We start from the raw sequence: 26,257 nt of genomic DNA, 5'->3' as shown, positions 1-26,257 counted from the left end.
AATCAATCAATCAATCAATCAATCATAGCATTTGTATAGCGCACTACTCACCTGGAGGGTCTCAAGGCGCTTGGGGGAGGGGGTCTGCTATTGCTCGAACAGCCAAGTCTTGAGTTGTCTCCTGAAGGCGAGATGATCCTGGGTCAGCCGAAGGTGGGTGGGGAGGGAGTTCCATGTCTTGGCCGCCAGGTAGGAGAAGGATCTTCCTCCGGCGGTGGCTCTTCGGATGCGTGGTACGGCGGCGAGGGCGAGGCTTGTCGAACGTAGCTGGCGGGTGGGCGTGTAGAAGGTCAGTTGGTCGTTGAGGTACTTGGGGCCCAGGTCGTGGAGGGACTTGTGTGCATGGGTGAGGAGTCTGAACGTGATTCTCTTGCTGACGGGAAGCCAGTGCAGGTTCCTCAGGTGGCCGGAGATGTGGCTGCGTCGGGGATGTCCAGGATGAGTCGGGCGGAGGCGTTCTCGATGCGTTGGAGTCTTTTCTGTAGCTTGGCTGTGGTTCCGGCGTAGAGGGTGTTTCCGTAGTCCAGTCGGCTTGTGACGAGTGCCTGGGTGACCGTCTTCCTGGTTTCGGTCGGGATCTATTGGAAGATCTTGCGGAGCATGCGTAGGGTGTTGAAGCATGATGAGGAGACGGCGTTGACTTGTCTGGTCATCGAGAGGGAGGAGTCAAGGATGAAGCCCAGGTTGCGTGCTGGTCTGTTGGCTTGGGAGTAATGCCCAGGGCGGGGGGCCACCAGGAGTCGTCCCAGGCGGAGGGCGATGGTCCCAGGATGAGGACCTCCGTCATGTCTGAGTTCAGTTTCAGGCGGCTGTTCTTCATCCACTCGGCTGCGTCTTTCATCCCTTCGTGTTGGCTAGTTCTGGCGGTGGCGGTGGCGGGGTCTCTGGTGATGGAGAGGATCAGTTGGGTATCGTCGGCGTAGGAGATGATGTTGATGTTGTGTTGGCGTGCGATGGCTGCAAGGGGTCTCATGTACATGTTGAAGAGGGTGGGGCTGAGTGATGATCCTTGCGGTACGCCGCAGATGACTTCGGTGGCCTCGGATCGAAACGGGGGGAGGTGGACTCTGTGTTCTTCCGGTGAGGAACGAGATGATCCATTCCAGTGCCTTCTCTTGGACACCTGTGTTGCTGAGGCGTTGGACTAGGGTGCGATGGCAAACCGTGTTGAACGCTGCGGAGAGGTCCAGGAGGATGAGGGCCGCTGTTTCCCCGTTGTCGAGCAGGGTTCTAATGTCGTCGGTGGCTGCGTTGAGGGCGGTCTCGGTGCTGTGGTTGGCTCGGAAACCGGACTGCGAGGGGTCAAGGGATCCGTTCATCTCGAGGAAGGCGGCAAGCTGTCTGTTGACGGTCTTCTCTGTGACTTTGACTGGAAAAGGGAGGAGCGAGATGGGGCGAAAGTTCTTGAGATCGGTGGGGTCCGCTGTTGGTTTCTTCAGTAGGGTGCTGAGCTCGGCATGCTTCCAGCTCTCCGGGAAGGTGGCGGTGTTGAAGGAGATGTTGTTGATGTCCCGGAGTTGGGGTGCGATGGTGGAGTCGGCCTTGTTGAAGACGTGGTGGGGCAGGGGTCGGTTGGAGATCCGGAGTGGATGGTGTTCATCGTGCGGGCTGTGTCTTCGGTGGTCACCGTGGTCCATGTGCGGAGGGTGGCGGTGGGGGGCGTTGGTTCGACGGTTGCGTGCGTGGATGGTGCGCCGAAGCTGTTGTGGATGTCGGCGATCTTGCGGTGGAAGAACGAGGCGAGAAAGTCGCAGAGGTCTTGTGAAGGAGTGATGTTGTTGTTGCCGGTGCTGGGGTTGGAGAACTCCTTGACGATGCTGAAGAGTTCCTTGCTGTCGTGGGCGTTGTTGTCCAGTCGTTCCTTCAGTGATTTCTTCTTGGTGGTGCGGGTGAGCTGGTGGTGCTTGCGGGTGGCTTGTTTGAGGGTGGGCATGTTGTCTGTGGTCTGGTCGAGGAGCCAGGCTTTTTTCGAGGGTGCAGCAGTTCTTCTTGGAGTCCTTCAGTTCGTCGGTGAACCAGGTGGCTTTCTTGCTTCTGGGTCTGCTGGGAGGGTTCTTCAGTGGCACAAGGCCGTCTGCACAGGCGGTCAGCCACTGTGTAAAGTTGCGGGCTGCTTCGTTGGGGTCCTTTGTGCTGGCGGGCGGGTTCTGGCTGAGGGAGGTGGTGAGCTGCTCGGCGGTGATCTTGCTCCAGCTCCTGTGAGGAACCTGTTGCGGGTGGTGGTGGGTCGTTGTTCTTCTGAAGCTGAAGTGGATGCAGCTGTGGTCGGTCCAGTGAAGTCCGGTGGAGTGGCTGAAGGTGATGTACTTGCTTGATAAGAAGACTGGATCAAGCATGTGGCCGGCGTAGTGGGTGGGGGTGTTGACCAGTTGCTTGAGTCCGAGGTTTGCGAGGGTGTCCAGCAGGGCGGAGGTGTTGTGGTCCTTGTTGTTCTCCAGGTGGAAGTTGAGGTCCCCTAGGAGGATGTAGTCAGGGGAGGGCGTGCGGGCTGATGAAGTCCGTGATGTCTTCGCTGAATTGTGTGCGTGGTCCCGGGGGTCTGTAGATGAGGGTGCCTCTGAGGGTTGTCTATGGGTCGGCATGTATCTGGAAGTGGAGGTGCTCGGCGGCGGAGAAGGTGTCGTTGGAGTCGGTCGTGATGCGGATGGTGTTCTTGTGTACGATGGTGATGCCTCCTCCAGTCTGGTTGACGCGGTCCCTCCGGGTGATCTTGTATCCGTCCGGGGTGGCGAGGGCGATGTCGGGTGCTGAGGAGGCGTTCATCTAGGTTTCCGTGAGGAAGGCGACGTCTGGTGATGTGGTGTCGAGCAGGTTCCAGAGTTCGACTGCGTGTCTGTGGACGGAGCGGGTGTTGAGTAGGATGCAGTTCAGGTGGTTGCTGCGGGTGCTCGGCTTGGCGGGTGCGGTGGAGGTCCGGAGGCAGGTGAATTTGCAGGCTTGGCAGGTGAAGGGTCCGTGGGTGCGTTTCGGGGTGGCTCAGTAGCAGGCGGGGGTTCGGCCGGCGATGATTCTGTTGAGGGTGGCGGCGTCGTAGGTCTGTCGTGTGGGCAGGCATCTACGGGGGCCAGTGGTCCTGGCGCTGGGCGCGGTCCAGTCGCAGACGGGCTTGCCTTTGGCACGCCTTCGGGGCACAGACTGCGCGCCCGCTGCGCGTGACCGCTGCGCGTCGCCATTTAAGGCTAAGTGGGAGGGAGGAGCAGCTGGGAGGCGGGAGCGAGGAGGACATGGAGAAAAAGGGGGCGTGGCCGTGAGATCACGGCGGCGGAAAGCGAGGAGCGGGGCTAACCAGGGGAAACAGGCAATACGGGATACAATGCACAAAATCACAAGAATAACAAAGATACAGCAGGGGAAAACAGTGAGGAAGTACCAGCAAGACGAGCTAGGGAAACAGGCAAAAACGGCAGATCGTGACTGCGAGCAGCAGCGAGGGGCACACACACAGCTGGGGGGCCGTGCGGCGCGGGGGTGTCCTGAGAACAGGTCACACTCAACTGCGGCGCGCGGTCGCCATTGTAGGCTAAGTGGGAGGGAGGAGCAGCTGGGAGGCGGGGAGGACACGGAGAAAAAGGGGGCGTGGCCGCGAGATCACGGCAGCGGAAAGCGGGGAGCGGGGCTAACCAGGGGAAACGGGCAATACGGGATACAATGCACAAAATCACAAGAATAACAAAGATACAGCAGGGGAAACAGTGAGGCAGTACCAGCAAGACGAGCTAGGGAAACAGGCAAAAACGGCAGATCGTGACTGCGAGCAGCAGCGAGAGGCACACACACGGCTGGGGGGCCGTGCGGCGCGGGGGTGTCCTGAGAACAGGTCACACTCACCTGCGCCGCGCGGTCGCCATTTAAGGCTAAGTGGGAGGCGGGAGCGGGGAGGACACGGAGAAAAAGGGGGCGTGGCTGCGAGATCACGGCGGCAGACAGCGGGGAGCGGGGCTAACCAGGGGAAACGGGCAATATGGGATACAATGCACAAAATCACAAGAATAACAAAGATACAGCAGGGGAAAACAGTGAGGCAGTACCAGCAAGACGAGCTAGGGAAACAGGCAAAAACGGCAGATGGTGACTGCGAGCAGCAGCAAGGGGCACACACACAGCTGGGGGGCCGTGCGGCGTGGGGGTGTCCTGAGAACAGAACAATGCTTTGGAGGAGAGTTCTACGAGGAGAGAGCATTAGTGTTGTTCGCTAACTTATCTATATCATCTATACATGATATCCAACCGTAACTTGATGCCAAGCAGTTCTTTTGGAGAGTGGCTAAGAGATTTGAGCTCTGGTCTGCAGTAAGGCAAGTAATCGTTTTTAGGTCTGATCAGTGTAGGAGTAGCTTGTTCCTGGTAATAGCCATGAGTAACATGATTTATGGTTCCATTATGCTATTTGGATTAATTCTCTCAGGTCTCTGTGGGTAATTATGGAGAAATGGCGAGGAGTGGAGTAGGGTGAGTTAGTGTCTTCAAACAAAAAAGGTTCAACAGATCTTACAGTCCTTTGCTTTAGGAGTAGGATCTAGGCAGTAAATACATTTTTGGGGGAGATTTTACGAATGTAGCTACAGTTCTCCACAACTTCCTCAAGGCCTGAAGAGCCCTTTCTCAGATATATCTGAAATAGTGTTCAGTCAGAGGTCAGAAATAATGATGGCACAAAATGTTCTGAAGTGATGAAGCCTGGCTGGCTAATGAAAGAGTTGAAGATTTTCAGGTTTTTCCCAAGTAGACTGAGTAGAGCTCGGCGAGACTTCACATGATATGCGGTAGAAAATCTGAAGTATGGTAGTCTCTGAAAGGAGCAGTGATCAGGGTATTGCAGTCTGATTAGATAAAGATTAGTTCTTTGAGTTGATGTGAAAAGGCTAATAAAGTCTGCTTATAACCTGAGCTCTCATATGACCTCCATGTCTTTTCCAGAAAACATTAACCTTATATTCAGAATCCAGTGGGACCAATGCATTCTCCCATCCTATCCTTCACTGATTCTAGCGTCAACCTCACTTACAATATGTAGGCTAAAAGTGGGAAAATGGAATCGTATAAGAAAGAAAACAGAAAATATGATATCACCACTCTGACTTGTCAGCATGCTTGGCACAGCCTTCATCATGTCAAGGTAGTTATCTAAAGCAAAATAAGATAGCTTTAATAACCTCCAGGCACGGCCCGTGCAGGGCGTTATACCGGGACGGTGATGTCAGGCTGGGGAGGGTCAGTGTGGGGGGTTGTAAAATGCGGGATATGGACCATTACAGGCAAGTACCGAAAATTGTTTTTTAAAAAATGTTGTTGCCCGCGCTGCATCGCCAAATGTGATGCAGCGCAGGTAACGAAATTCGTTTTTTTTCGGTACTTATCTGTAATGGTCCATATCCCTCATTTTACAACACCCCACCCTGACCCTCCCCCGCCTGACGTCACCGCCCGGTATAACGCCCTGCACGGGCCGTGCCTGATAACCTCTCATTGAAGTGGAGCATCTAAACCTATTAGTAGATAAGATACACCTTAAGAGGTTTCTATATAACCATTCCTTGGTACTTGAAGTGAAACTGATGTTTTTGAAACTGAAACCAGCACGATTCAGTTCTGTTTGAATATTGAAGCGCACCCCTTCTTTATAGATAGGGTAACTACCATTTCTTCTAGAATGTACACTTTCTAAACATAGTGGTATAGTTTCTACTGCCCTGATTGAGCAGTTGTAAAGGAATTGATACTCATCAGTTTTTGTGATTTCTTTGAGTAGCAGCATACTTATCTATTAGGTGGTAGACACCTTTAACATTGCAGATAATTATATGTACAAACCATGAACATTCAGAAATGCCTAGTGCAGTTTTTCTTCCTGTACATTCACAAGAAGTGACCCATAGTTCTTGTAAAAGTCTCTCGTAAGTCTATACTTAAATGTAGAAATGATTCAAAGTTTGTTTTTCTGCAGCATGACTTGATTTGAGAAATACTTCTCTTAACCCCAAGCTGCCCTCCCTAGGATTTACCCATGAACTTTGAGTTCTCCACAGAAAAATACAAATCTAGTCTCTAGGTCACAGCTGCAGCAACACTATAGTACGAGTACCTAGTAAGAAATCCATGACACATGAGGAAAGCTGTCCTAGTAATTCAAGATAGCAGTACTCATCTTCAAATAAAGTGAGAGCTCAGGATTTCATAGGTATTGTAGTTTCAGTGTCAGATGCTGTTGCGTAGTGATGGATGCAAAGTCTTTCGGCAGGTGACACTGACATTCAGTGACCTTCATCAGCCTTTTCTTCATTGAACACACTCAGTAATAGTGGGTTCTGAGTATTACACACCCGCTAAATCCTTGCCAGAAAGCCAAATACCCTGACAAGTGCTCATGGGACCGGGAACTTGAAGGGAAATTTAAAATTGTTTATAGGCTGGGTGTGTGTTTAACCTTATTCTCTTTATTCTTTTCAACTTCTCCCTAGTCATAGTAATTGTATGTGAGGTCAGGGGGTAGTGGAAACTGATAATGATTCTAAATTGGGAAAAAACTATTACCTATTTTGTGCGGTCAGTTTCTCTGATGTGCGTTTTTCTATTTGCAAATATATGAATACTCAATGCATACATTAATTTAAGTAAATAGAAGTGCAGTATATCTTTGTAATACAGTATAAGATATCTCATTTAGTATTGGAAAAAAACTACTAGTGTCTTGAATATGCCTTTTGATTGTGTTATTTTGTTGTGTTTTTTAAAGTCAGGGATCCAAAAGACAGGACCGACCATCATCATGTCCAGAGAACATTGACAATCGTAACATTGGTATTAAAACAGGTATTGGTTTGTGAACTTTAGTGTTTGATGTTTGATGTTTGATGTTTTGTGGTTTTTATATAGCGCTCTGTCACTCCAGGGAGCATCCTGGCGCTTTTATCTTCATTGCTGACCAGTAGTATGATGTTTCAGCTGTGTTTGGAACGTTTGAGTATAATCAGACCAAAGTTTTGCATTTGGATTCTGGGAGTCCGTATAGTGCGCCTGTTACAATGAAGATGTGTACTTTTTCTGCTGATCCAGTGTATTATTGTTCTGCACTCAAAAACCATATAAACTTAATTCATATATGCCTTGTAGCTTCCAAAAAATATAAGTATTTCCCAATCCTAGGCGAGTATGACCAACATTAAGAAGTGGATTGGTGCCATTACTACGGCATAATAGACATTATGAACCACACAGTCGCTCACAAACCTGTATTGAAGATTACCTTCATATGTTAATGTACTAGTGCTTATGTTGGTGTTTAGGTCTTAGTTTCTCCTGAACATTTTTGTAAACTTACTTCAAAATGTAACATTGTCCCATTATTTCCTGTCTAGAGCCTCTGGGTTTTCTACTTTATGAAAGTGGTTGGTCGTTAATCTCTGATATTTATTCTATTGTGGTGCTTTGGTTTTTTTAAAAATACGATCTATTTAATGTGTAAAATAGCTCCCAATGTAGAAAGAGAATACTTTGATTTTAGTGCTTAAAAGTCCCAATTGCATTTGTGTCAATGTTTCACAATACTGTTGTGCACGCTGCATTATATGAGGTTTTTCTTTACAGACCGGTCAATGGGCATTTTGTGAGCTGTCAGATTCTAGTTTTTTGCTGCTGATAGAAAGGTCTGTATTTTAAATGTTTCTGAGACTTGTTTGGAGTTTTGTTCAGATAATCTTTTGTTTCAGGAATCACAAAATATCAAAGAAATTCTGATATATCCCCAGGTGCACATTGTTTTAATTTTCATGTGCCCTCAATCTAAAAGATTTTTATTTTAAGCAATATTAATGTATGGTTTATAAAGCACTATGTGCATGCATCTTTAAGAAACTGTAGATTATGGTATTATTACTAGCCCCAGAGGTTAGCAAAAAGGAATGCCTTAGTGCGAGCAGGATCAGCCCTGCTAAGCTTCACACAGCGTTTAGGGGGAAGGCCATTTGAGGCAATACTTGCAATTTATAAAGCAAAATGTCTTGCATTAACATTATTATTGCAATCTGGGGATATAAACCTGTGGAAGATGTGCAAAGGGCCGAAAATAAATTGTTTCGTTAACTTTTATCTATTCCTCAATCCACTCCAACATTTGCTGTTCATCAGGAGTTAGGAATGGGGTTTGTTTGTGATTTGATTAGCATGGCTCCCCTTATTTGCTGGTTAAAAACTTGGCTTAATCCTAAGTTAATGCTAAATCGTCGTATTTTAAAAGAATGTATTAACTTAGATGGGAGAAATGAAATACAGTGGCTTTCGTATGTTAATGTAATGTTTTCGAAGTTGGGGCAACCAGAAATCTAGGAAACCCCTGAAGGCATTGTTAAAGGAGATATACAATGGGTTAAAAAGCATTTTCTGTCCCTAAGGTCTCGGGAACGAGAGGCTGAAGAACTACAAAAGCCCACGGTGAGAGCCCATTAGTCACCTCCCCATCCATTGAACCGTATTTAAAGGTAGTTACAAGACCATTCCACCGTTGGTTGTTAACTAGATTTCGGTTCAATCAGATACACCTTTTATTGGGAACATTTCAGGGATGGACTATACCCGAAAAGGCAGCATTCTGTGACTGTGACAATTGCTCAATTCAAGATACTGCGCACTTTATGTTTTTTTGCAAACATTACTCTGATAATAGGGAAAAGTTTATAATCCCACTTTTGAGAGGTTTGGGGTTCCTACAGGTTAAACCTGCCTTAATGTATTTGCAATTACTGGACAACACATGGAATATCTTTAATGTTGCTAGTTATCTTGTAGCAGCTGTAAGATCAAAGAAATTAAGAGGCATGAGAATAATTGAACCATGATCTTTATTGTATATCTTCGTACTTTTGTATACTTAAGAGATTTGTAAATGACCTTCATAAGGATTTTCCCACGATTTTAACCCTGTCCATTGTTTTAATATTGTATTTATTGAATGTGATTTATATGTGTACTTTTATGATTTTAATTAATCGAATAAAGTCGTATTGACCTGACCTGACCTACTAGCCCAACCCATCATATTTTATTGTAGTGACATTGGAAGAAAGAGAAGCTCATTGGATACGTCACGTTTTGAAACACAAATCCACAAATTGCACACAGATCTTAACAGCAGTAGCTTATATACACTGCTATATCTTACCAGAATCAGTAAATATCTCCGGGTCATTTTGGGCAACTTATATTCTAATGCTTAAAGTGTTTCTTTGATTTTGAGAATTAGTTTAAGGTTGTTTATTAAATGCATGGCAGGCACAGCTTTTGATCAAGGTTTTGATTTCTCCAACTGTTTCTCAGTGTTTCCTGCAGCACTACTAAGTACCCTGATTAGCGAAGTTGACTCTATACCACAGTTTGTCTTTTGATGGAAAATCAACTTCTTATTCTTTTATGTCCATTATGGATACATTATCAATTCCCTTATCAATATCATATGTTGGAAATCTTTTTCAATGTGTTTCCTGAGCACAAATCAGCATGCATTTAAATCACATCAGGAGCCTCCAGCTTCTCAAGAGCATACTGTTATGGTGCCATAAACACAACATGTTGAGGATGATACACTAGATACTGACTTGGGAGGGAATGAACACCTTCATACTACCAGTTTGTATAATTTAGAATTGTCTAAGGGCATTGGTGGCTGCTCAGACCGTTGCATTTGCAGGACATTGAACAAAACTTTGTGAGGCTTCTGCCTGCCCTATACAGAGGGTATTCATGAGTACCTTATTTTAGTTTATAATCTCCCTCTTCTTCTCTTTATCATAGACTAATTCAACATAAGCAGACTTATGTATTTGTGATATTACATAAAGCTTGGATTTACCTTGTTTTAAGCTTATCATTTTGACATTCCTGGATGGTGACTATACAGCTTATAAGGATTAATCCTTCTTGTGAGGGGCAGCTTGCCCATCCATTATTTGGCAAGGTAGAAGTTTCACCCCATCCTTGATCCTTCCTTGAAAAGGAATCTAAAGCTGGTGCTTTCCATGGTAAAAGGCGTAAAGAGTTACCACTTTGTCTTTACATGGAATTGGTTCTGATTGTGGGTATAGCTTTTGTTATCTACATAATCAGAACAATCTTGACAAGCTTTCTAGGTTCTCTCCTCTTTAAGCAGCTAAGGAATTCTCCTTTAGATTTTCTGAATGTGTGAAGGCTGCTTTTACTAGTGCTCCAAATAACTAAAAACCTAAAGGACAGAACAACAAGATCGATGAATGCTGTCTCTTTCCTGACATTCAGAAAAATGTTTTAAAATTAACTCCTTTGCAAGAAACCTAATTTGGCAAACCAGACAAACATTTTCAAAAAAAGCAGGTCTTCAAATGCTGTCTTGTCTGGATCTGCTACATCATCTTAATGTCGACAATCTGAAGATGTTTAGCTTCAAGATGACCTTTTACAAGCCAGCATTGCGAAATACCTTGAAGACAAATGGGAGATTTCACAGCAAAACAGTATAACTTGCATCCCTTTCTTCTGTTGCTCTATAGTCCTTTAACAAATCGGTTTTACTCACTGAAGGAGTGCATGTTCTTCTATTTTTATGAAAGAACATGCATTCCGGGTGAGGGCCAGAGTTCTGTATTTTTCCCCAACATATATAGTTCATGGTCCTTGGGGGTGCAACCATTTTCAGCAAAGGTACTCACGGTTTCCTCCCAATCCTCCTTTATCTTCACTAAAGGTCCAAACATCATGTGGAAAGGTGTTATTGGAGACTCATGCATGTCTTTTTAGCACAGTAGTGCTGGTAGGAATAGTTTACATCAGGGCCAAAGCTTTTACTCCCAATATTTCACTGTGGCTAAAATAAAAATAAAATGGAAGCCGTCCGATCAATTCTAAACACCCACAAATTATGATTCTTCTTAGAGAATCCCCAGGGCAACTACTTAAAATAAATGGGAGCGGGCAGCAGACAGCCCTCCTCCCCAAGCCTTGTTAGTCCCTGGAGACCACATGCCCCAGGGCTGTTTTTATAAATTAAATGGGAGGGGGGAACAAGTGGTCCCTCCCCTAGCCTTGTAAGGTCCTCGGGACCCCATCCCACAGGGCCGTTTATTTGTATTAAAGGGTAGGTGGCCCCCTTCCCAAGTCTTGTTAGGCCCGGATGACCTCCTCCTCCAGGGCCCTTTTTTTTTAAATTAAAGGGAGGGGGCCCACGCAGGTCCTCTGCCGAGTTTTGTTAGGGCCTGGGAACCCCATACCCCAACGCTGTTTATTTAAATTAAAGGGGATGGTGACTGCATGGCCCCCCTCCATGAGCCTTGTAAGGCCCCGGAGAAGAACCCTCCCCCCCCCCCCCCCCCCCCCCCCAGGGCCACTATTTGAAGCAAACTGGAGGGGGCACATGGTCCCCCTTTCCAGCCTTTTCCTCACCCGATTACCCCAGCCCCCACGGCCTGCCATGTCAAATGCACTCCATATACTTGTTGGCGAGGGGAGCCACACGGTCCCAGAGTCCCCATCTGGCTCTGTGCATGCAGCGGGAGCCGGCATTGCTCCCACATGGAGTGAGCAGCTACTGATGCTGGATGAATTTTTTTATCTGTTTCCCTGCCCACAGCTGGTGAGTCCCTTCCCCATTTTAGGAACTTTCTGCCCCAGGGGTGGGCTCCCCGGGGCCTTTAGAGACTCGGGGAGGGGGGCCACGCAACCCCCTTCCTGTATTGAATACAGCCCAAGGGTGGACTGACTCCCACAGGAACGAGATGGCCCATGGGATATGAAGCTCCCAGGGTGAATCAGAATGCTCTGTTTTTAAATTGGTGCTCCCACAAGTATCTCTTAAGCATCTCACAAACCCAACAGTCCAGCTATACAATGATTGTTTAACCTTAATTTCTCAAAGACTACAGAACAGATTTACACCAAATAACAAAAAGCACAATCTTTGGACTAAGCTCTAGCTTCCTGCCAAAATTGGTGCAATTAAGTTCAGCCGTTTTTGCAGGAGCCTGTCTGAAAGAAGTCTATGAAAAATGCATGGGGATTTTCCATTTTGAGACCCCCTTTTTCTCAGCCCCGGCTTGAGAATTACCACAACATTTTCCATGCAGAAACTAGTCCAAAAGCAGCATCTTTTTGGAAAGTTTCTGGATGATATGTGAAACGGTTCCAAAGTTATTAGCAACACAAAAACGTTTTCCTATGGAGCAGCTGACCAAATTATAACTTTTAAGTGGCGACCGCCATTAGGTAATGCATATCATCCAGGGCAAACATCCAGACTCTCCAGAAAGTCTCCAAGCCACAAGTTGGAGCTGACCTGTTTCTACAAGACCATGTATTTCTCCTAGTGGACCCCGTAAGATCCCCTGAAACATTGGAAGAAGTACTGGGAAATCCACACTCATCTCTAATAGCATAGGGTACCATGCTTGAGTACTCGAAAATGGGGTGATCAGCACTACCATCTCCCTCCACTTGGTAATCATCCCTGTCACTCTGCTGATCATAGCAAATGGAAGGAAAGCATAATATTGGCCTCCGGGTCTTGACATAAAATCCTGATCCCAAAGGATACAGTAATTTACTAAGAAATGAAATATCCCAGAATTAGGTCAAACAGATGATCTCACCAGAGAACAAACCTATATTTCCACTACGTTTTGATTTCCGCTTTCCTCAGGTAGTGAAAGATTGTTTGCTCAGTGGCTGCGCAGCGGACACTGCTGAATTTTCAAAAAGCATCATGAGTGAAGATTCCATTTGGAATGTGGAATCCATACAGTCCTGAGATCTCTAGAGATATGTAATAATCAGGTGGTTTTATCAGTGATATTTAGTCCATAAGGATACAATGATTTTAAATGGTACATTCAGTAGTTTTCCAGCAGTTTTTCCTTTCAGACATGTTCCACAGGGAAAATTTTCAAATTTTATAGCAAATGGATCGCAAAGTTAAAATAATTGGCTACAAGCTGGTCAAGTGTCTTGTTATTGCAGATTAGTAATTCATGAATCATGTATGGACGTCATTCACTATTTGGCCTACGTATTGTTTTTACAGCTTTGGCTCTGAATCACATAAACCATGCATGTTGAGCGACATGCAAAATGCTGTCTTGTGCCATAGGTTCTTCTTGTAACAGAACTTGTTACTGATGTTTGTAAAATGTATTCCAATGTGATGCTCCTGTTAGAATCACAGCAAGGAACCCCTGCATTTGTAACAGCTTGCTTGAATCTGCTCACACAATAAGAGATTGTAAATTGAAAGCTCTGTGAAAGTCAATGACTGGCAGTTTTGTACAAATATTTTGTAATTTTTCATGTGGATAATAATGGAAGTTTTTGTTTACTTTGTTTTTTTTAGTTGGGAGATGATGGATAGTAGGCAACTACAAATGTGATTCTGTCACATTTGTATCTGCTGTTGGTATTCTAAATAAGTGCTTCCGTGGGTAACAGCAAGGACTTGTCAATGTATTGCTGTCTGATATGGAGAGGATACAATCAAGCTAACTCCTGTAAATGAATTCTGAATCTATCCAAAAGGCAGTCTGTTAGATCAGGGTTAAAACAGCTGCACTGGTTGCCTGTTGAGCAGCGAGTGGCTTTTAAAACCGGGTGTATTTTATTTAAATCCTTACATGATTTTGGCCCTTCATTTATCAGAGATCTTTTCCACAGATATAACCCATCCCGCAATCTTCGGTCCATTCATAAATCCCTTCTGATCGTTCCTTCCTACAAGAGGAAGCGCCTCGGAGGCTGCTGCTTTGACCATCTTGCAGCTACCTTCTGGAACTCTCTTCCCCTTCAATTAAAACTGAGTGACAACATCCTCAGTTTCAGACATTCCCTTAAAACCTGGCTTTTCTCCCAGGCGTACTGCTGAGCTGCCTCATCTTTTAACTGGTGCGTTGTGTTCCTTTCTATAGCGCCATGAAGCCCCCGGGCGTACGAGCGCTTAACAAATTCATATTAACATTAACATTAACATTAACAATGTTCTGTACAGATGTCCTCATTGCTGCAAATGCATCTTATTCTGAGTGATTGGCTGTTAATGAGGCTGACTTTAATGTGGTGTTGGTGACAAGACGTCCAGTTTAGATACACATGAGCATCTCTAGGCTTGTGGTACAGGTTAGATTGCATTTTCTGTTTGTAAATAGCACAGCCAGAAAAGGAGGATGGTGCTTCTGTTTAGCATTGTTGCTAGTGAATTTAAGGGTAGGATGGATACTGTTGGTTTAAGCTGTAAATTCTCTACTTCCTACATTTCATATCTTAAATATGTCATCAGTATATCTTAGCCATACCATGGATTTGATGCTAGAATAAGTAAGTAATATGTTCCTATAGTTTTCCCATGAATATATTTGCATAAAATAGAGCCGTTTGAGTGCCCCTGGAAGTCCCGTTTATCTGCAGACACTGTACCATTGAAGGTAAAATTGTTGGATTTAAGTATAACTCTTGTAAAGTTGGTAAGCACTTTGGTTGATGGCTTTTTTGCAGTTCTTTGATTAAGAGCTGCAGGTAATGCCATACGATGTTTCTCAGGTGGTATCGTGGTGTATAATAATGTAACATCAGATGTAGCATGGAGAGTGTAATCATTAAATGTGTTGGTTTGTTTTAAATATCTGAAGGAAGTGACTGGTATGCTTGACAAATAATGGAAGTTCCTAGAAAATAGACAGAGGTGCAGGTTAACAAATAATTGTAGTCTCTCAGTGGCTGTTTTTCGCCATAGATGATGGGGCGGCCAGGATTGTTTATTTTGTGAATTTGGGAAGCATATAAAATATCACAGGTCTTTGTTTAGGATAAAAAAGGACATCTGCAGTTTCATCAATGTGAATTAAGCTCCTGTACCTTACAACCATTTTCTTAATTTCTTTGTACAAGTCATCTACTGGATCTGTTTCTAATGGTTTTTAAGTGTAGGTATCCATTATTTGCCGTAATCCCTCCTTAATTTAATCACTGACTTTCATTGGAACCACAGCACCACCTTTAACTGCCGGTTTTATAATGACATCCATTCTCTGTTGAAGGTAGTGGAGAGCTTTACTTTTTTCTCTGGTGATGTTATGAAAAATCATTCTTGGTGTTGATTTATTGATGAGTTTGTTGATGGATAAAATGTATACATAAATAACAGGATTTCTGCCACATTGGTGACTCCAGTATTTGGAATGGTGGAAAGTCCTAAATGGATCTGGAAGGTAGCTTAACAGATCAAAATCCGAATTACTGTTAAAGTAGTCTGCATCTTCTCTCAAAGTTTTTAGGTCCCTCATCGTGTTGGCAGTCTTTTGATCCTGGGGGACAGGACAGAAATAGAGGCCTTTGCTCAAGAGGTCTATTTGATCTCAGGATAGGAGGCCTGTAATTGAGTAAATAACTGTGTCTGGAGTCTGGAAGTGTTGTAGCTGCCCAACGCTATGCAGTCTTTCTTGTCTTATATACATTCTGTTCTTTTTGTGCTGTTTACTCTTAAGACTTACACTGGCAAGAGAATCTCCAAAAATAGAATGATAGAGTGATGAGGTGGAAGAGGAGGTATAATATTATATATATATATATATATATATATATATCCAGCACCAAAGGACAAAACAAAATAGGGCAACAAAGCGGAGGAGGGGACGCAGGCAGGCAAGGAGGAGGCACCAAGAAACGAGGGAGAGGGAGAGCTCGCGGCCAACAAATGGCCTAGACGAGGCACCCAAAGACCTAACCTCACATAGTGCTTGTTAGACCTGTCTGCATCTGGGGATACTCTAACCAACATTATTTATTTTTGTCCCCCTTAGCCTCCCAGAGTTTCTGTTTTTATTTTTTATATATGTCCACCAGGATTTTTCAGTGCTGTTTGGGGGCTAGGTGTTCCTTGGCTATGACGCCATTTTTCCCTCATAACCTGTGAGGCCTAGTCAAGCCCCTTGAAAATCTAGGGACATCCAGAAACCTAAAATAGTGTCCACCAACTGCCATAACGGACACTACTGGAGAACAGGCCCATAGGCTAACATGAGGAACTTTCCAGAACCATCTAGTGACTTCTGCAGGTCTCAGGCCACCCTATAAAAGGCCAGTGACCAGCAGCCATTTTGTGCTGACCCAAGAGTGGAGGAGTGAGGCAGTGGTGAGAGGAGGTGGACGCACTGGGAGCAGCTAGTTTGTCTTTGAGGCAGACAGTCACTACAGAGAGACGTTCCCCCAGCCTCTGACCAATCCCTCCCCAAACATCAACTGATGAGAATGGAAATAAGCTACGTGTGAAGGAAGACCCTTCTAAATCTGAGCCCCAACGAATCCTGACAGGTCGCTCTTATTAGAAGATTTCCCTAACTTCCAATTCCCAGCGCTGCACCTACCAGCATTGAAGAACAGCTGTGAGCCCCGTGACGTGGCTGAAGTTCCTTGAAATATTCTGGTGAAGACGTGTGTCTGTGGAGCCATAACGTCCTGGGGAGCGAGGGCGCCGCTCGAGAACATACTTCTCCTGGAGCCGGTGAGGGAAGTGACTGAGTGAGAGCAGCGGCGCTGCTCCGATCGTCTGCGGGACCCCGGGGGCACCGGCCGCGTCAGTATCACACCCCAAGGCTTGGAGAGTACAGAGGCGCTTCCGCGCATGCCCTGAGCACGTCCGCTCCTGAAGGCAAGAGGGGCCTGGAACTGAGCAGGTCCAGGCGAGGAGCGTCCTTCCTGGGAGCGGCCGCCGGGAGAGGCGGGAGAAGAGCGAGCGCTTCCGCGCATGCCCGGTGAGGAAGTGTCTGCCTGAGGAGAGGCGCCGAGGGAGCATCTCCGGATCGTCGAGTTGACCGCCGCGCAGTGGGCGCAAATCCTTCCCGGTGAGGAGCAGAAGAAAGGCCGACGTGTGTGACTTCGTCTTTACCCCCCCCCAGCTCGAGTGCCACGGAAAGGAGCTGACGCGAGCGGGAAGGGGGGAGTTGTGCTCACCGTCGTTCCTCCGCCCCCAGCCTCAAGTAAGCAGCTGGCACGGCGGGAGGAAGAAAAAGTGAGGCATCGAAGCCAGAAGGAGCCTTAAGGCAGCGGTGACGCGTGGGGACTGGGACAGCATCGTCCCCACGCTAAAGTAAGGAGTAGGGAAGAGGGGCCCCTGGGGAGTTCTGAGTAACTGGGGAAAACTGAACTCTGGTTAGTGTTCTCAGCTGTAGAGAGGAGGAATAAGAGCACTCTACGGAATCCAAAGATAATTAATGCTGAGGACTAGCTGTATATCCCAGGTTATTTACAGAATTGCATGAGGAGTAGTGATTCTGGAGTCTGATGCAATGTCTTATTGAACACAGCTACTGAAGCAGGTTAACATCTCTGCAAGTGGCACACTGAATCTATAATGTGAATGTACCCTTCTGTAACCAGGGATTGAAGGAGTAGTCTGGTAGAGTTAACTATAATTAATCCCAACTGTAATGTACCTTTGATTCTCATTTACTGTCTAGGAGAAGTATTGGATGTGACTTGAGAGCTAAGAGAACTGTGTAAATTATTTGTGTACTGCTTTTATTTAAAACAAGAACAAGAAAGTATATTATTTTTATAAAAGGTACTGGTATTTTCCTAAGATTGGTGTTGTGTCTTTTATTTTAGTGGTTAATCACTGGGTTACTGTGAGTGGGACTTGTAAGCACTTAACCAACGCCTTGAGTTTAGCTGTGTCCACTACTGTGCCAGGCTACCCTATGTAGTCTAGGATACCCTAGGTCTAACAGTGCCCTACCATCAAGTACCAATAATTCAATTATAAACTTATCCAGCGTTACCCTAACCACTGCTGAGAAACAGTTGCTAACTCTGGGGCTGTCCTTTTGCCCGGAATCAAACTTTAACTATACACAAACTCGTGCGGACATTTATAAATTCATACGTAAGTTAAAGTTAAACAAGTTCCATGAACAACGTGGTACCCGTAAAAATGAGGAGGACAAGGCCTCACAACAACAGTTGGAATTACAAGGCCTAGTGGGTACAGACTATGACCTACTATATGGCATGCAAGGATTGGAAAGAGTGGAAAGTATATCAACTTCCCCTTCGCAACCATCTACAAGTACGAGTAACATGGATCCTGTCACCGGACGGATACAAATAACAGGAACCAATATAAAGCCTCTAACATCTTTTAAACCCAAATCCAAATATGTACCAATCATGGCACGTGATTCAATTGAGGTATTCAGTGAACAGTTGGTAGCCCAGTTAAAAAGACTAAACATTCGTAATTGCAGATTGAAAAAGAGTAACACCAATAGGGAAAGAAAATATTGGCAACTAGCAGCCTGTCCCGACGTTGTCCGGGTATGAATTGCTGCCGGCCAGTAGTATATTGTTTTGTAGGATTTTGTTTTAATAGCAGTTCTTATCTGTGACAGGCATGTGAAACGCTCCGATTCACAGTGCACTGCTGATGCACTTAAGAGTGCGCGTTCAGTAGTGTGTGAACTCGAGTTTCCCTACTTTATTTTTCCTTGCAATATTATATAGCGCAAACTCAACAACATGGCATGAGCACAATTTACATTACAGAAGAACACATTCATTTGTGGTAGGCACGGGGAGACAAAGCGATTTGCCTGGAATCACAGGATGTTGAGCTGATGCCGAGATTCGAACGTAGCTCCCCAGCTCTAAAGTTCGCAATTCTAGTACTTGTGACGGGAGGTGTGTCTAAAAGTGTATGTCGGATCTGGCCATCAATGAGAGAGACCTGTGCATTTTTCAAATGGGTGGTGTGAAAAAATATGAGTATGTTGCTGGAGATGTGGGCCGTCGTGCCACCAATGTACTTACCGGGGGAGGGTAAACACCCATTATTCCACAACTTTCTTTCCGCATACCATCACTCCGCATACTTTCATTACGAAAGTACCATGACTCCGCAATGCCGTTATAACGCATGGCATTACATTTGGTATGCTTTTACCACTCATACATTTACAACAAAATTCGTTGTAAATGCATGAATGGTGAAAGCATGTTTTTTTTAATGTTTGGATAATGTAAGTATGGGTATAGGGGTATATGTTTTGGAGTACTGAGGTATATGTTTTGGGGTGTTTGGGTATTTTAAGGGTTCAGATGTAGTTTTGGGTTATGGGGTACAGGGGTCGTTTTAGGGTTTAGGGATAGGTATGGGTTTTGGGGTACAGGGGTATTTTTAGGGTTCAGAGCTAGGTTTGGGTTCTGGGGTATAGGGGTAGTTTTAGGGTTCAGGGGCAGGTTTGGGTTTTGGGGTACAGGGTTATTTTTAGGGTTCAGGGGTAGGTTTGGGTTTTGGGGTACAGGGTAATTTGTAGGGTTCAGGGCTAGGTTTGGGTTTTGGGGTACATGGGTATTTTTAGGGTTCAGGGGTAGGTTTGGGTTTTGGGGTACCGGGCTATTTTAAGGGTTCAGGGCTAGGTTTGGGTTTTGGGGTACAGGGGTATTTTAGGGTTCAGGGGTAGGTTTGGGGTTTGAGGTACAGGGGTATTTATAAGGTTCAGGGCTAGGTTTGGGGCTAGGTTTGGGTTTTGGGGTACAGGGTATATTTATAGGGTTAAGATGGGTTAGTGTTTAAGCGTGTTGGGGGTATTTTAGGGACTAAGGGTGGGTTATGATTATGGGGTGCAGGGGTATTTAAAGGGATTAGCACACGATATGAGACATGGCATGAAAGGCGGAACGTAACACACGCCCCCAGCGTTTGTCACGCCCCCAGCACACGCCCACAGCACAATACAGACACGCCCACAAGGGACTACTTTGCTGGCACGGTTCTTTTACCTTTTAAATGTATATGGTGGGCGTCTGCATAGCCTATGTCCTTCTGCTGCAACTGCACTTTCCAACGCTGTATTGGGTGTTGTGATTGGTGCTGTGGTTACTGAGATTACCCGCCTCAAAGGTTTGGGATCTCTCTTTATAATATTAGTATGGATTGATCAAGAAACTAAAGGACAATGATAAAATTATAATCCGCAATTCCGACAAGGGAGGGAACTTGGTGCTGTGGCCGGTACAGGATTATTTTCAAGAGGTCTACAGCCAACTCAACAACATCGAGTGTTACAGAAAAGTTCCTTACACGAAGCACAAAGCCACCCAGGAAGAACTTTACAAGTAACTATTGGCTTGGATGAGTGTGGGAATGTTAAATTTGGAGGAGTTCAAATATTTGAAAAAGGAGCATCCGACTATACAGGTGATTTATTTCATACCAAAAATTCATAAAAACAGAAATAAGCCACCTGGTCGCCCGATAATTTCGGCATGTGATGGAATTTTGGAGAATCTCTCAAGGTACATTGACTCCTTCCTGCAAGGCATGGTGAGGAACTTGAGATCCTATGTACAGGACACTAGTGACTTCCTTAGAAAATCAGAAATGTAGAATGGAGGTCATCGTATTTATTGATAGCTTTAGATGTGTCCAGCCTCTATACATGCATTCGAAATCGTGATGGCCTGCGAGCCATAGAATATTTCCTCCAAAGTAGACCAATTATATATTCTCAGCATTCGAATATGTTGTTGAAAATGACAACTTTTTGCTTAGAGAATAATTTGTTCCTTTTTGATGGTAAAATGTATCAACAAACACAGGGTGTAGCTATGGGGGCCAGCTTCTGCCCCAGCTATGCCTGTTTATTTATGGGCTGGTGGGAGTTGTTGGTCCTCAGGCGACAATATGAAACAGTGTGCGCTAACAATATAGTAGTTTGGTTACGCTATATTGACGATTTGTTCATAGTCTAGAATGGTAGCAATGAAAGTGCCAAAGGATTTTTAGAACAATTGAATCACAATGATGTTAACTTGCAATTCACAGCAGAAATGAGTAGGGAAACAGTCACATTTCTGGACGTGAGGGTACAAGTAACTGCAAACAGAATCAGTTCTACGCTGTACAGGAAACCTACATCAGGGAATACACTCCTGCATGCCTCCAGTGCACACCCCCCACATTTACTTAGAAGCATCCCGTATGGGGAGATGCTCCGCATCAGGCGGATTTGTAGTGATGAGACAGATTGTGAGGCAAAATTACAAGAATGCAAAGATAGGTTTCCTGATAGGGGGTACAGTTTGGAGGTGATCCATGAAGCAATGGAGAAAACAAAGGTAACAGCTAGAGAAGATCTCTTGCAATATAAAAACAGAGATAAGGCAAGAGGGGTAGAACAGGAACCAATTAGACTTATCCTGGGATTTTCTAGACAACAGAAGCAAATCAGGGAAATAGTCCATAAGAACTGGCCTATTATCAAAGGTGATCCGGTAATAGGGGGATCCATGCCCAAAATGCCGTCAATTACCTTTAGGAGAAACTGTAATATGGGCTCTTCTCTGGTAAGAAGCAACTTTCAATCTAAGAGAAAAGCACCATGGTTATCAGCATGAACAGGCTTCTATAAATGTTCTGTATGCAAGGCATCTCAGCATGGAGTCAATACCTCCAGTTACACCCCAGCCTTTGGTTACCCAGCCTGCAAAATAGAACAACATATTACCAGCAAATCTGATTTTGCAGTGTATGTGCTAACCTGTAGTTGCAACCTGCGTTACGTGGGAAGCACCAAATTGCCCGTACATAAAAGAGTATTACAGCATATCAGGGCAATTTGCAATAAAGATGAAAGCTACCCAGTAGCACGACATTTTCAGCAGAGCCACAACAGTGACCCTAAACATTTGAAATACTTTGCAATAGACACTGTTACGTCTCAAGGAAGAGGTGGGGATAGGGAGAGCAAACTGAGGAGATTGGAAACATCATATATACTCAGACTTGACTCAAAGCACCCCAACGGTCTTAATACCACTGAAGACCTTCATACCTTCCTATGACCACTTATATAGAAGAATTTGCAGGATAACACATCATATTGAACAAATCTTTCATTATGAAATGACATGATGAATTTAAATGTACGGAATGTGATAAGGGATTGTGCAATCAGAGGTAGATACCATTCATCAAATGTAAATAGATGTATATATATGAAGTGAAGTGTATGATTTTGTATAGATGAGGTAGTATTGGTTTGTATATTTATTAAGGATGTTGGATTGTATATTCCTTTTAACCATTATACAGAAAGTATATTTATTTTTGATACTTCGGATATTTATGATGGTTTTAATTAAGGATTGATCCTGGCAACTATTAAGTCTTATAAACTGATCTTACTTCCCTGTCGATACCATGCACTTTAACTTTAGAATACAGTATTCTCATGATTGAATGTCGCCTTGCTGGCAAACTCTGATGATTTTTACTTATACTTATCACTTATATGTTTGGAGCACTATTTAATTTGATTTAGGCACTTGATAAGTTTAATGGGAATAATATGAAGACTTGGTTAAGGTACTAATGGCATTCATGCTGGAATAACTCAGCTAGAAGATGAGGAGCTAGCAGAGCATATTCCATTTATGGAATAATTGAATCAATTTGAAAATGTAATTTCTGAAATTTCCATATTGTACAATTTTACTTGACTGTATTTTACAGCCAATATGTTTTCTCACATGCATTATATACCAAACGAAAGTATGTCTTGTATGTCCATTAAGGGGCTGCTATTGCACATGCACTTTAAAAAGCGATGGGTGAAGCCTTTAGGCTGTCATGTGATAAAGGGAGGGATCTCCCGAAACGCGTAATGGCGGCAATGGCTAATTAAAGAGTTTGCACGAATTTTGGGTCCACGCTCGTTCTTTCCGTGTTTGGAGTGGAGTGAAGGCGAGATAATCTGGAAATATATATATATATTATATTATATTATATTATATTATATTCTGCTCCTTACTCTCGATTTCCACTGCTCGGAAAAGAGTATCAGCACTGGCTGGGGGATTTTCAAATCTTTATTTTCCACAAAACAGACGCGTTTCGGGTTGCCTTCGCCAGTGTTTGCAAACACTGACGAAGGCAACCCGAAACGCGTCTGTTTTGTGGAAAATAAAGATTTAAAAATCCCCCAGCCAGTGCTGATACTCTTTTCTGAGCAGTGGAAATCGAGAGTAAGGAGCAGAATACAGTTTGGTGCACCACCACGAGGAGTACCCGCCCGAGAGTGACCTGCAAGGTGCAGACTGGAGCGGGGAAAAATAAATAAATATATAAATACTAGCAACCCGCCCCGGCTTTCCCCGGGGCAGAAGGGGGCTGGGGGCAGCATTTTTAGCCTCTGTGCACCCCCCCCCCCTGACATTGCCCAGACCGCATCCCTCCCATCTCCCACCCCGAAATTGGCGACATTGGCCATACCGCCTCCCGCCTCGCGCCTTGAGCTCACCGCCCGCCGCCCGCCTCTCGCCTGCCTTTTCCTTACCTGAGCCGCCACTCCTCGCCGCAAACCCGCAAGTCGCCGCAAGTCACCGCTCATCCCCGCATATCGTCATACCTGAGCCGCCACTCCTCGCCGCAAGCCCACTCGTCACCGCTCCTCCCCGCATATCGTCATTACGTTACGTGTAGGTCGCGATCAGCGCTACGTCCCGGCAGGCGCTTGTTTTAGGGGACTACTTTGTTTATAAATTTTAATTTTTAAATGTACGTTTTTTTTTTATTTAATGTCGCCTATGTCCATCTACACACCCTGACATTTTCATAGATGTATCGGGTGTGTAGAATGGCGCTGTGGTTCCCGAGTTTACCTTGCCAAAAGGTGCACGTTCTCTCTTTATAATAGTAGTGTGTATATATATATATATATATATATATATATATATATATATATATATATATATATATAGATATATAGTATGATGAATCAATGCTGGGAAGAGATGCACATCTTTTCTTACACCGTAACCATCCGATAACCCCTACGTTCTATCATCTTCCCAAATTGCATAAGAACAGCACATGTCCTCCAGGCCGTCCAATCGTTTCTTCAATTAACAGCCTCACAGAAAATATGTCCAGGTTTGTGGACACCTTTTTGTTTCCTTTCGTTGCTTCCTTACAGTCCTATGTACAAGACACCAAGGACTTTCTGAATAAGATCCAGAACTTGGTAAGGGACTCTGATTACCTTTTGATGGTGTTGGACATCACCAGCCTTTATACATGTATAGGAGATGGCTTGGAGGCGGTTCGACATTTTCTAGACCAACGACAAATGCGTTTTGCTAAACATAATGAAATGATTCTGGAATTTACAGAATTCTGCCTTAAGAATAACATCTTTCTGTTTGAAGATCACCTGTACAGACAGAGGTCTGGGGCGGCGATGGGCACCTGCTTTGCCCCCAGCTATACGAACTTGTTCATTGGCTGGTGGGAGGAGCAGGTGCCCAGGAGCTGTACAGTAGGGCAGGATAGGGTTGAAGTTGTGTGTTGACACAGGTACATAGACGACCTATTCATTGTGTGGCATGGGGCAGTGAATACGGCCGAAAAGTATATTGAGGTACTGAATAACGAGTATAATCTGCACTTTTCAGTTTCAGTTAGTCCGGTGGCAGCGGAGTATCTGGATCTGAAGGTGTTTATAGATGAGGGCCATATACACACTGCTCTACATAGGAAAGAGACTGCGGGCAATTCAATACTCTTTGCCAGCAGTAGTCATCCACCCCAGTTAGTAAAAAGCATTCCTTACGGGGAATTATTAAAACTCCGGAGGAATAGCTTGAGGGACCAGGATTTTGAGGCGACTGCCTAGGAATGTATAGCACGCTTCACTCTGAGAGGGTATGGTGTAAAGCTATTACAGGACGCTTTGAGAAAGGTGAGAAGAATTCCTAGGAAGGAACTTTTGAGTAAAAAACCTTCTAGAGAACCATGTGTGAGTAATGGTGTAAATAACGAAGGGAAATTTAGAATGATAACTCAGTTTTCTTCAGGGGCTAATGACTTTAGAGCCATGTTGAGAAAAAATTGGCACATTCTCCGGACGGATAGTGTGCTTAAGGATGATTTACCTGCTTACCCCTTGGTGACCTTTAGCAGAGCCAGGTCGCTGAAGGATATGCTGGTAACAAGCCATTTGGAGAGACTGACCCCGAAAACTAATACCTTACAGGAGATGAAGGGCTTTGATCCCTGCGGCCGCTGCAAGGCTTGTGCAGGCAGCAAGAGAGTCCTTACATATGATGTACCTGACACAGGGAGAACAATGCAGATAAAGAAATTCATCACCTGCAGCACCCCATATGCAGTATTTTGTTTGATCTGTCCGTGTGGCTTGCGCTACATTGGTAGCACGATCAACCAATTGAAAATGAGAATATTAGAACATCTCAGAGCCACTGAGAAAGCGGATCCAGCTTATCCGGTGGCATGCCATTTCTTAGAATTGCATAATAAGGACAGAAGTAAGCTACAGTATTTTGGTTTGGGTTGTGTTCCATTATGTGTCAGAGGTGGGGACCGACAGAGAAGGCTCCGTAGACTAGAGTCAAGATACATCATTGACCTGTCTACCAAACATCCTAGGGGCTTGAACAGCGGGGAGGATATGGCGGTTCATCTAGGAAAATAATACAGAAACATGACAATATTTGGGTATGCTGATTTGATTTGCTTGCTGCAACTATGGTGTGGAATCCATTTAATGAATATTGAGAATCTGATCTTAAATGTGAAAGATGAATTGATGGATCAGGGAATGATTTTCCATAGTGATGATTATTTTAGTGCAGTTTGATGAAGTTTACTTAAAACAACGTGCACAGGATATTGTGTGTGAACATAACTTGGGTGTTCCGTTGTATTATTAATGATTCTATTTTTGCGATCCTTTTTTGATCTTTTGGATCGTTCGAATCTCTTTTTTGCTCTGTTCTGATTGAGTAGATTATTAGCAACCTAGGCAGAGTTACAAAGGACATTAGCCGATCCACGGCTTTATAAGTGACAACTTTAAATTTATGATATATACCTTCTGATTACATAAAACAACCTATGTATGAGGTGTAAGACGTAAACAAGTAGGCGATGCAAAGAACAAATGGACATTCAAAAATGGTGCCCATGTTGTGCTAGAGGGTTGAGTCCTTTGTCTATGTCCTTGGTTGTCAAGAAACTTTATTAATATGTCGAGAAGAGAGTGTCAATGACACTGATGAAGGCAGAACGCCGAAACGCGTTTGTGTGGTCCTCGTATGAAAAAAATCTGTGGACCTGAGTTATCCCTCTGGAGTGCTGTGATTTTTTGCTAAGGCCGAAAATAATGAGCAGGATATATATATATATATATATATATATATATATATATATATTCACAAATAGCTCCGCAGCACCTCCGGCAAG

General features: G+C 44.6%; 1 protein-coding gene across 2 annotated transcripts in view; it reads left to right on the top strand.

Annotated features, from left to right (window-relative positions):
• Window positions 1-26,257, top strand: part of ARMC2 (armadillo repeat containing 2) — a 553,174-nt gene that overhangs the window by 152,979 nt on the left and 373,938 nt on the right. For both annotated transcript variants that reach the window (XM_086926679.1, XM_086926680.1), the window contains exon 6: window positions 6,734-6,810. In XM_086926679.1, the coding sequence (XP_086782805.1) occupies window positions 6,734-6,810 (77 nt within the window). The remainder of the gene's footprint in view (window positions 1-6,733; window positions 6,811-26,257) is intronic.

The sequence above is a fragment of the Lissotriton vulgaris genome, chromosome 6 (assembly GCF_964263255.1).
Source record: "Lissotriton vulgaris chromosome 6, aLisVul1.2, whole genome shotgun sequence".
Classification (NCBI taxonomy): domain Eukaryota; kingdom Metazoa; phylum Chordata; class Amphibia; order Caudata; family Salamandridae; genus Lissotriton; species Lissotriton vulgaris.
This window is presented reverse-complemented; position numbering and strand designations above follow the sequence as displayed.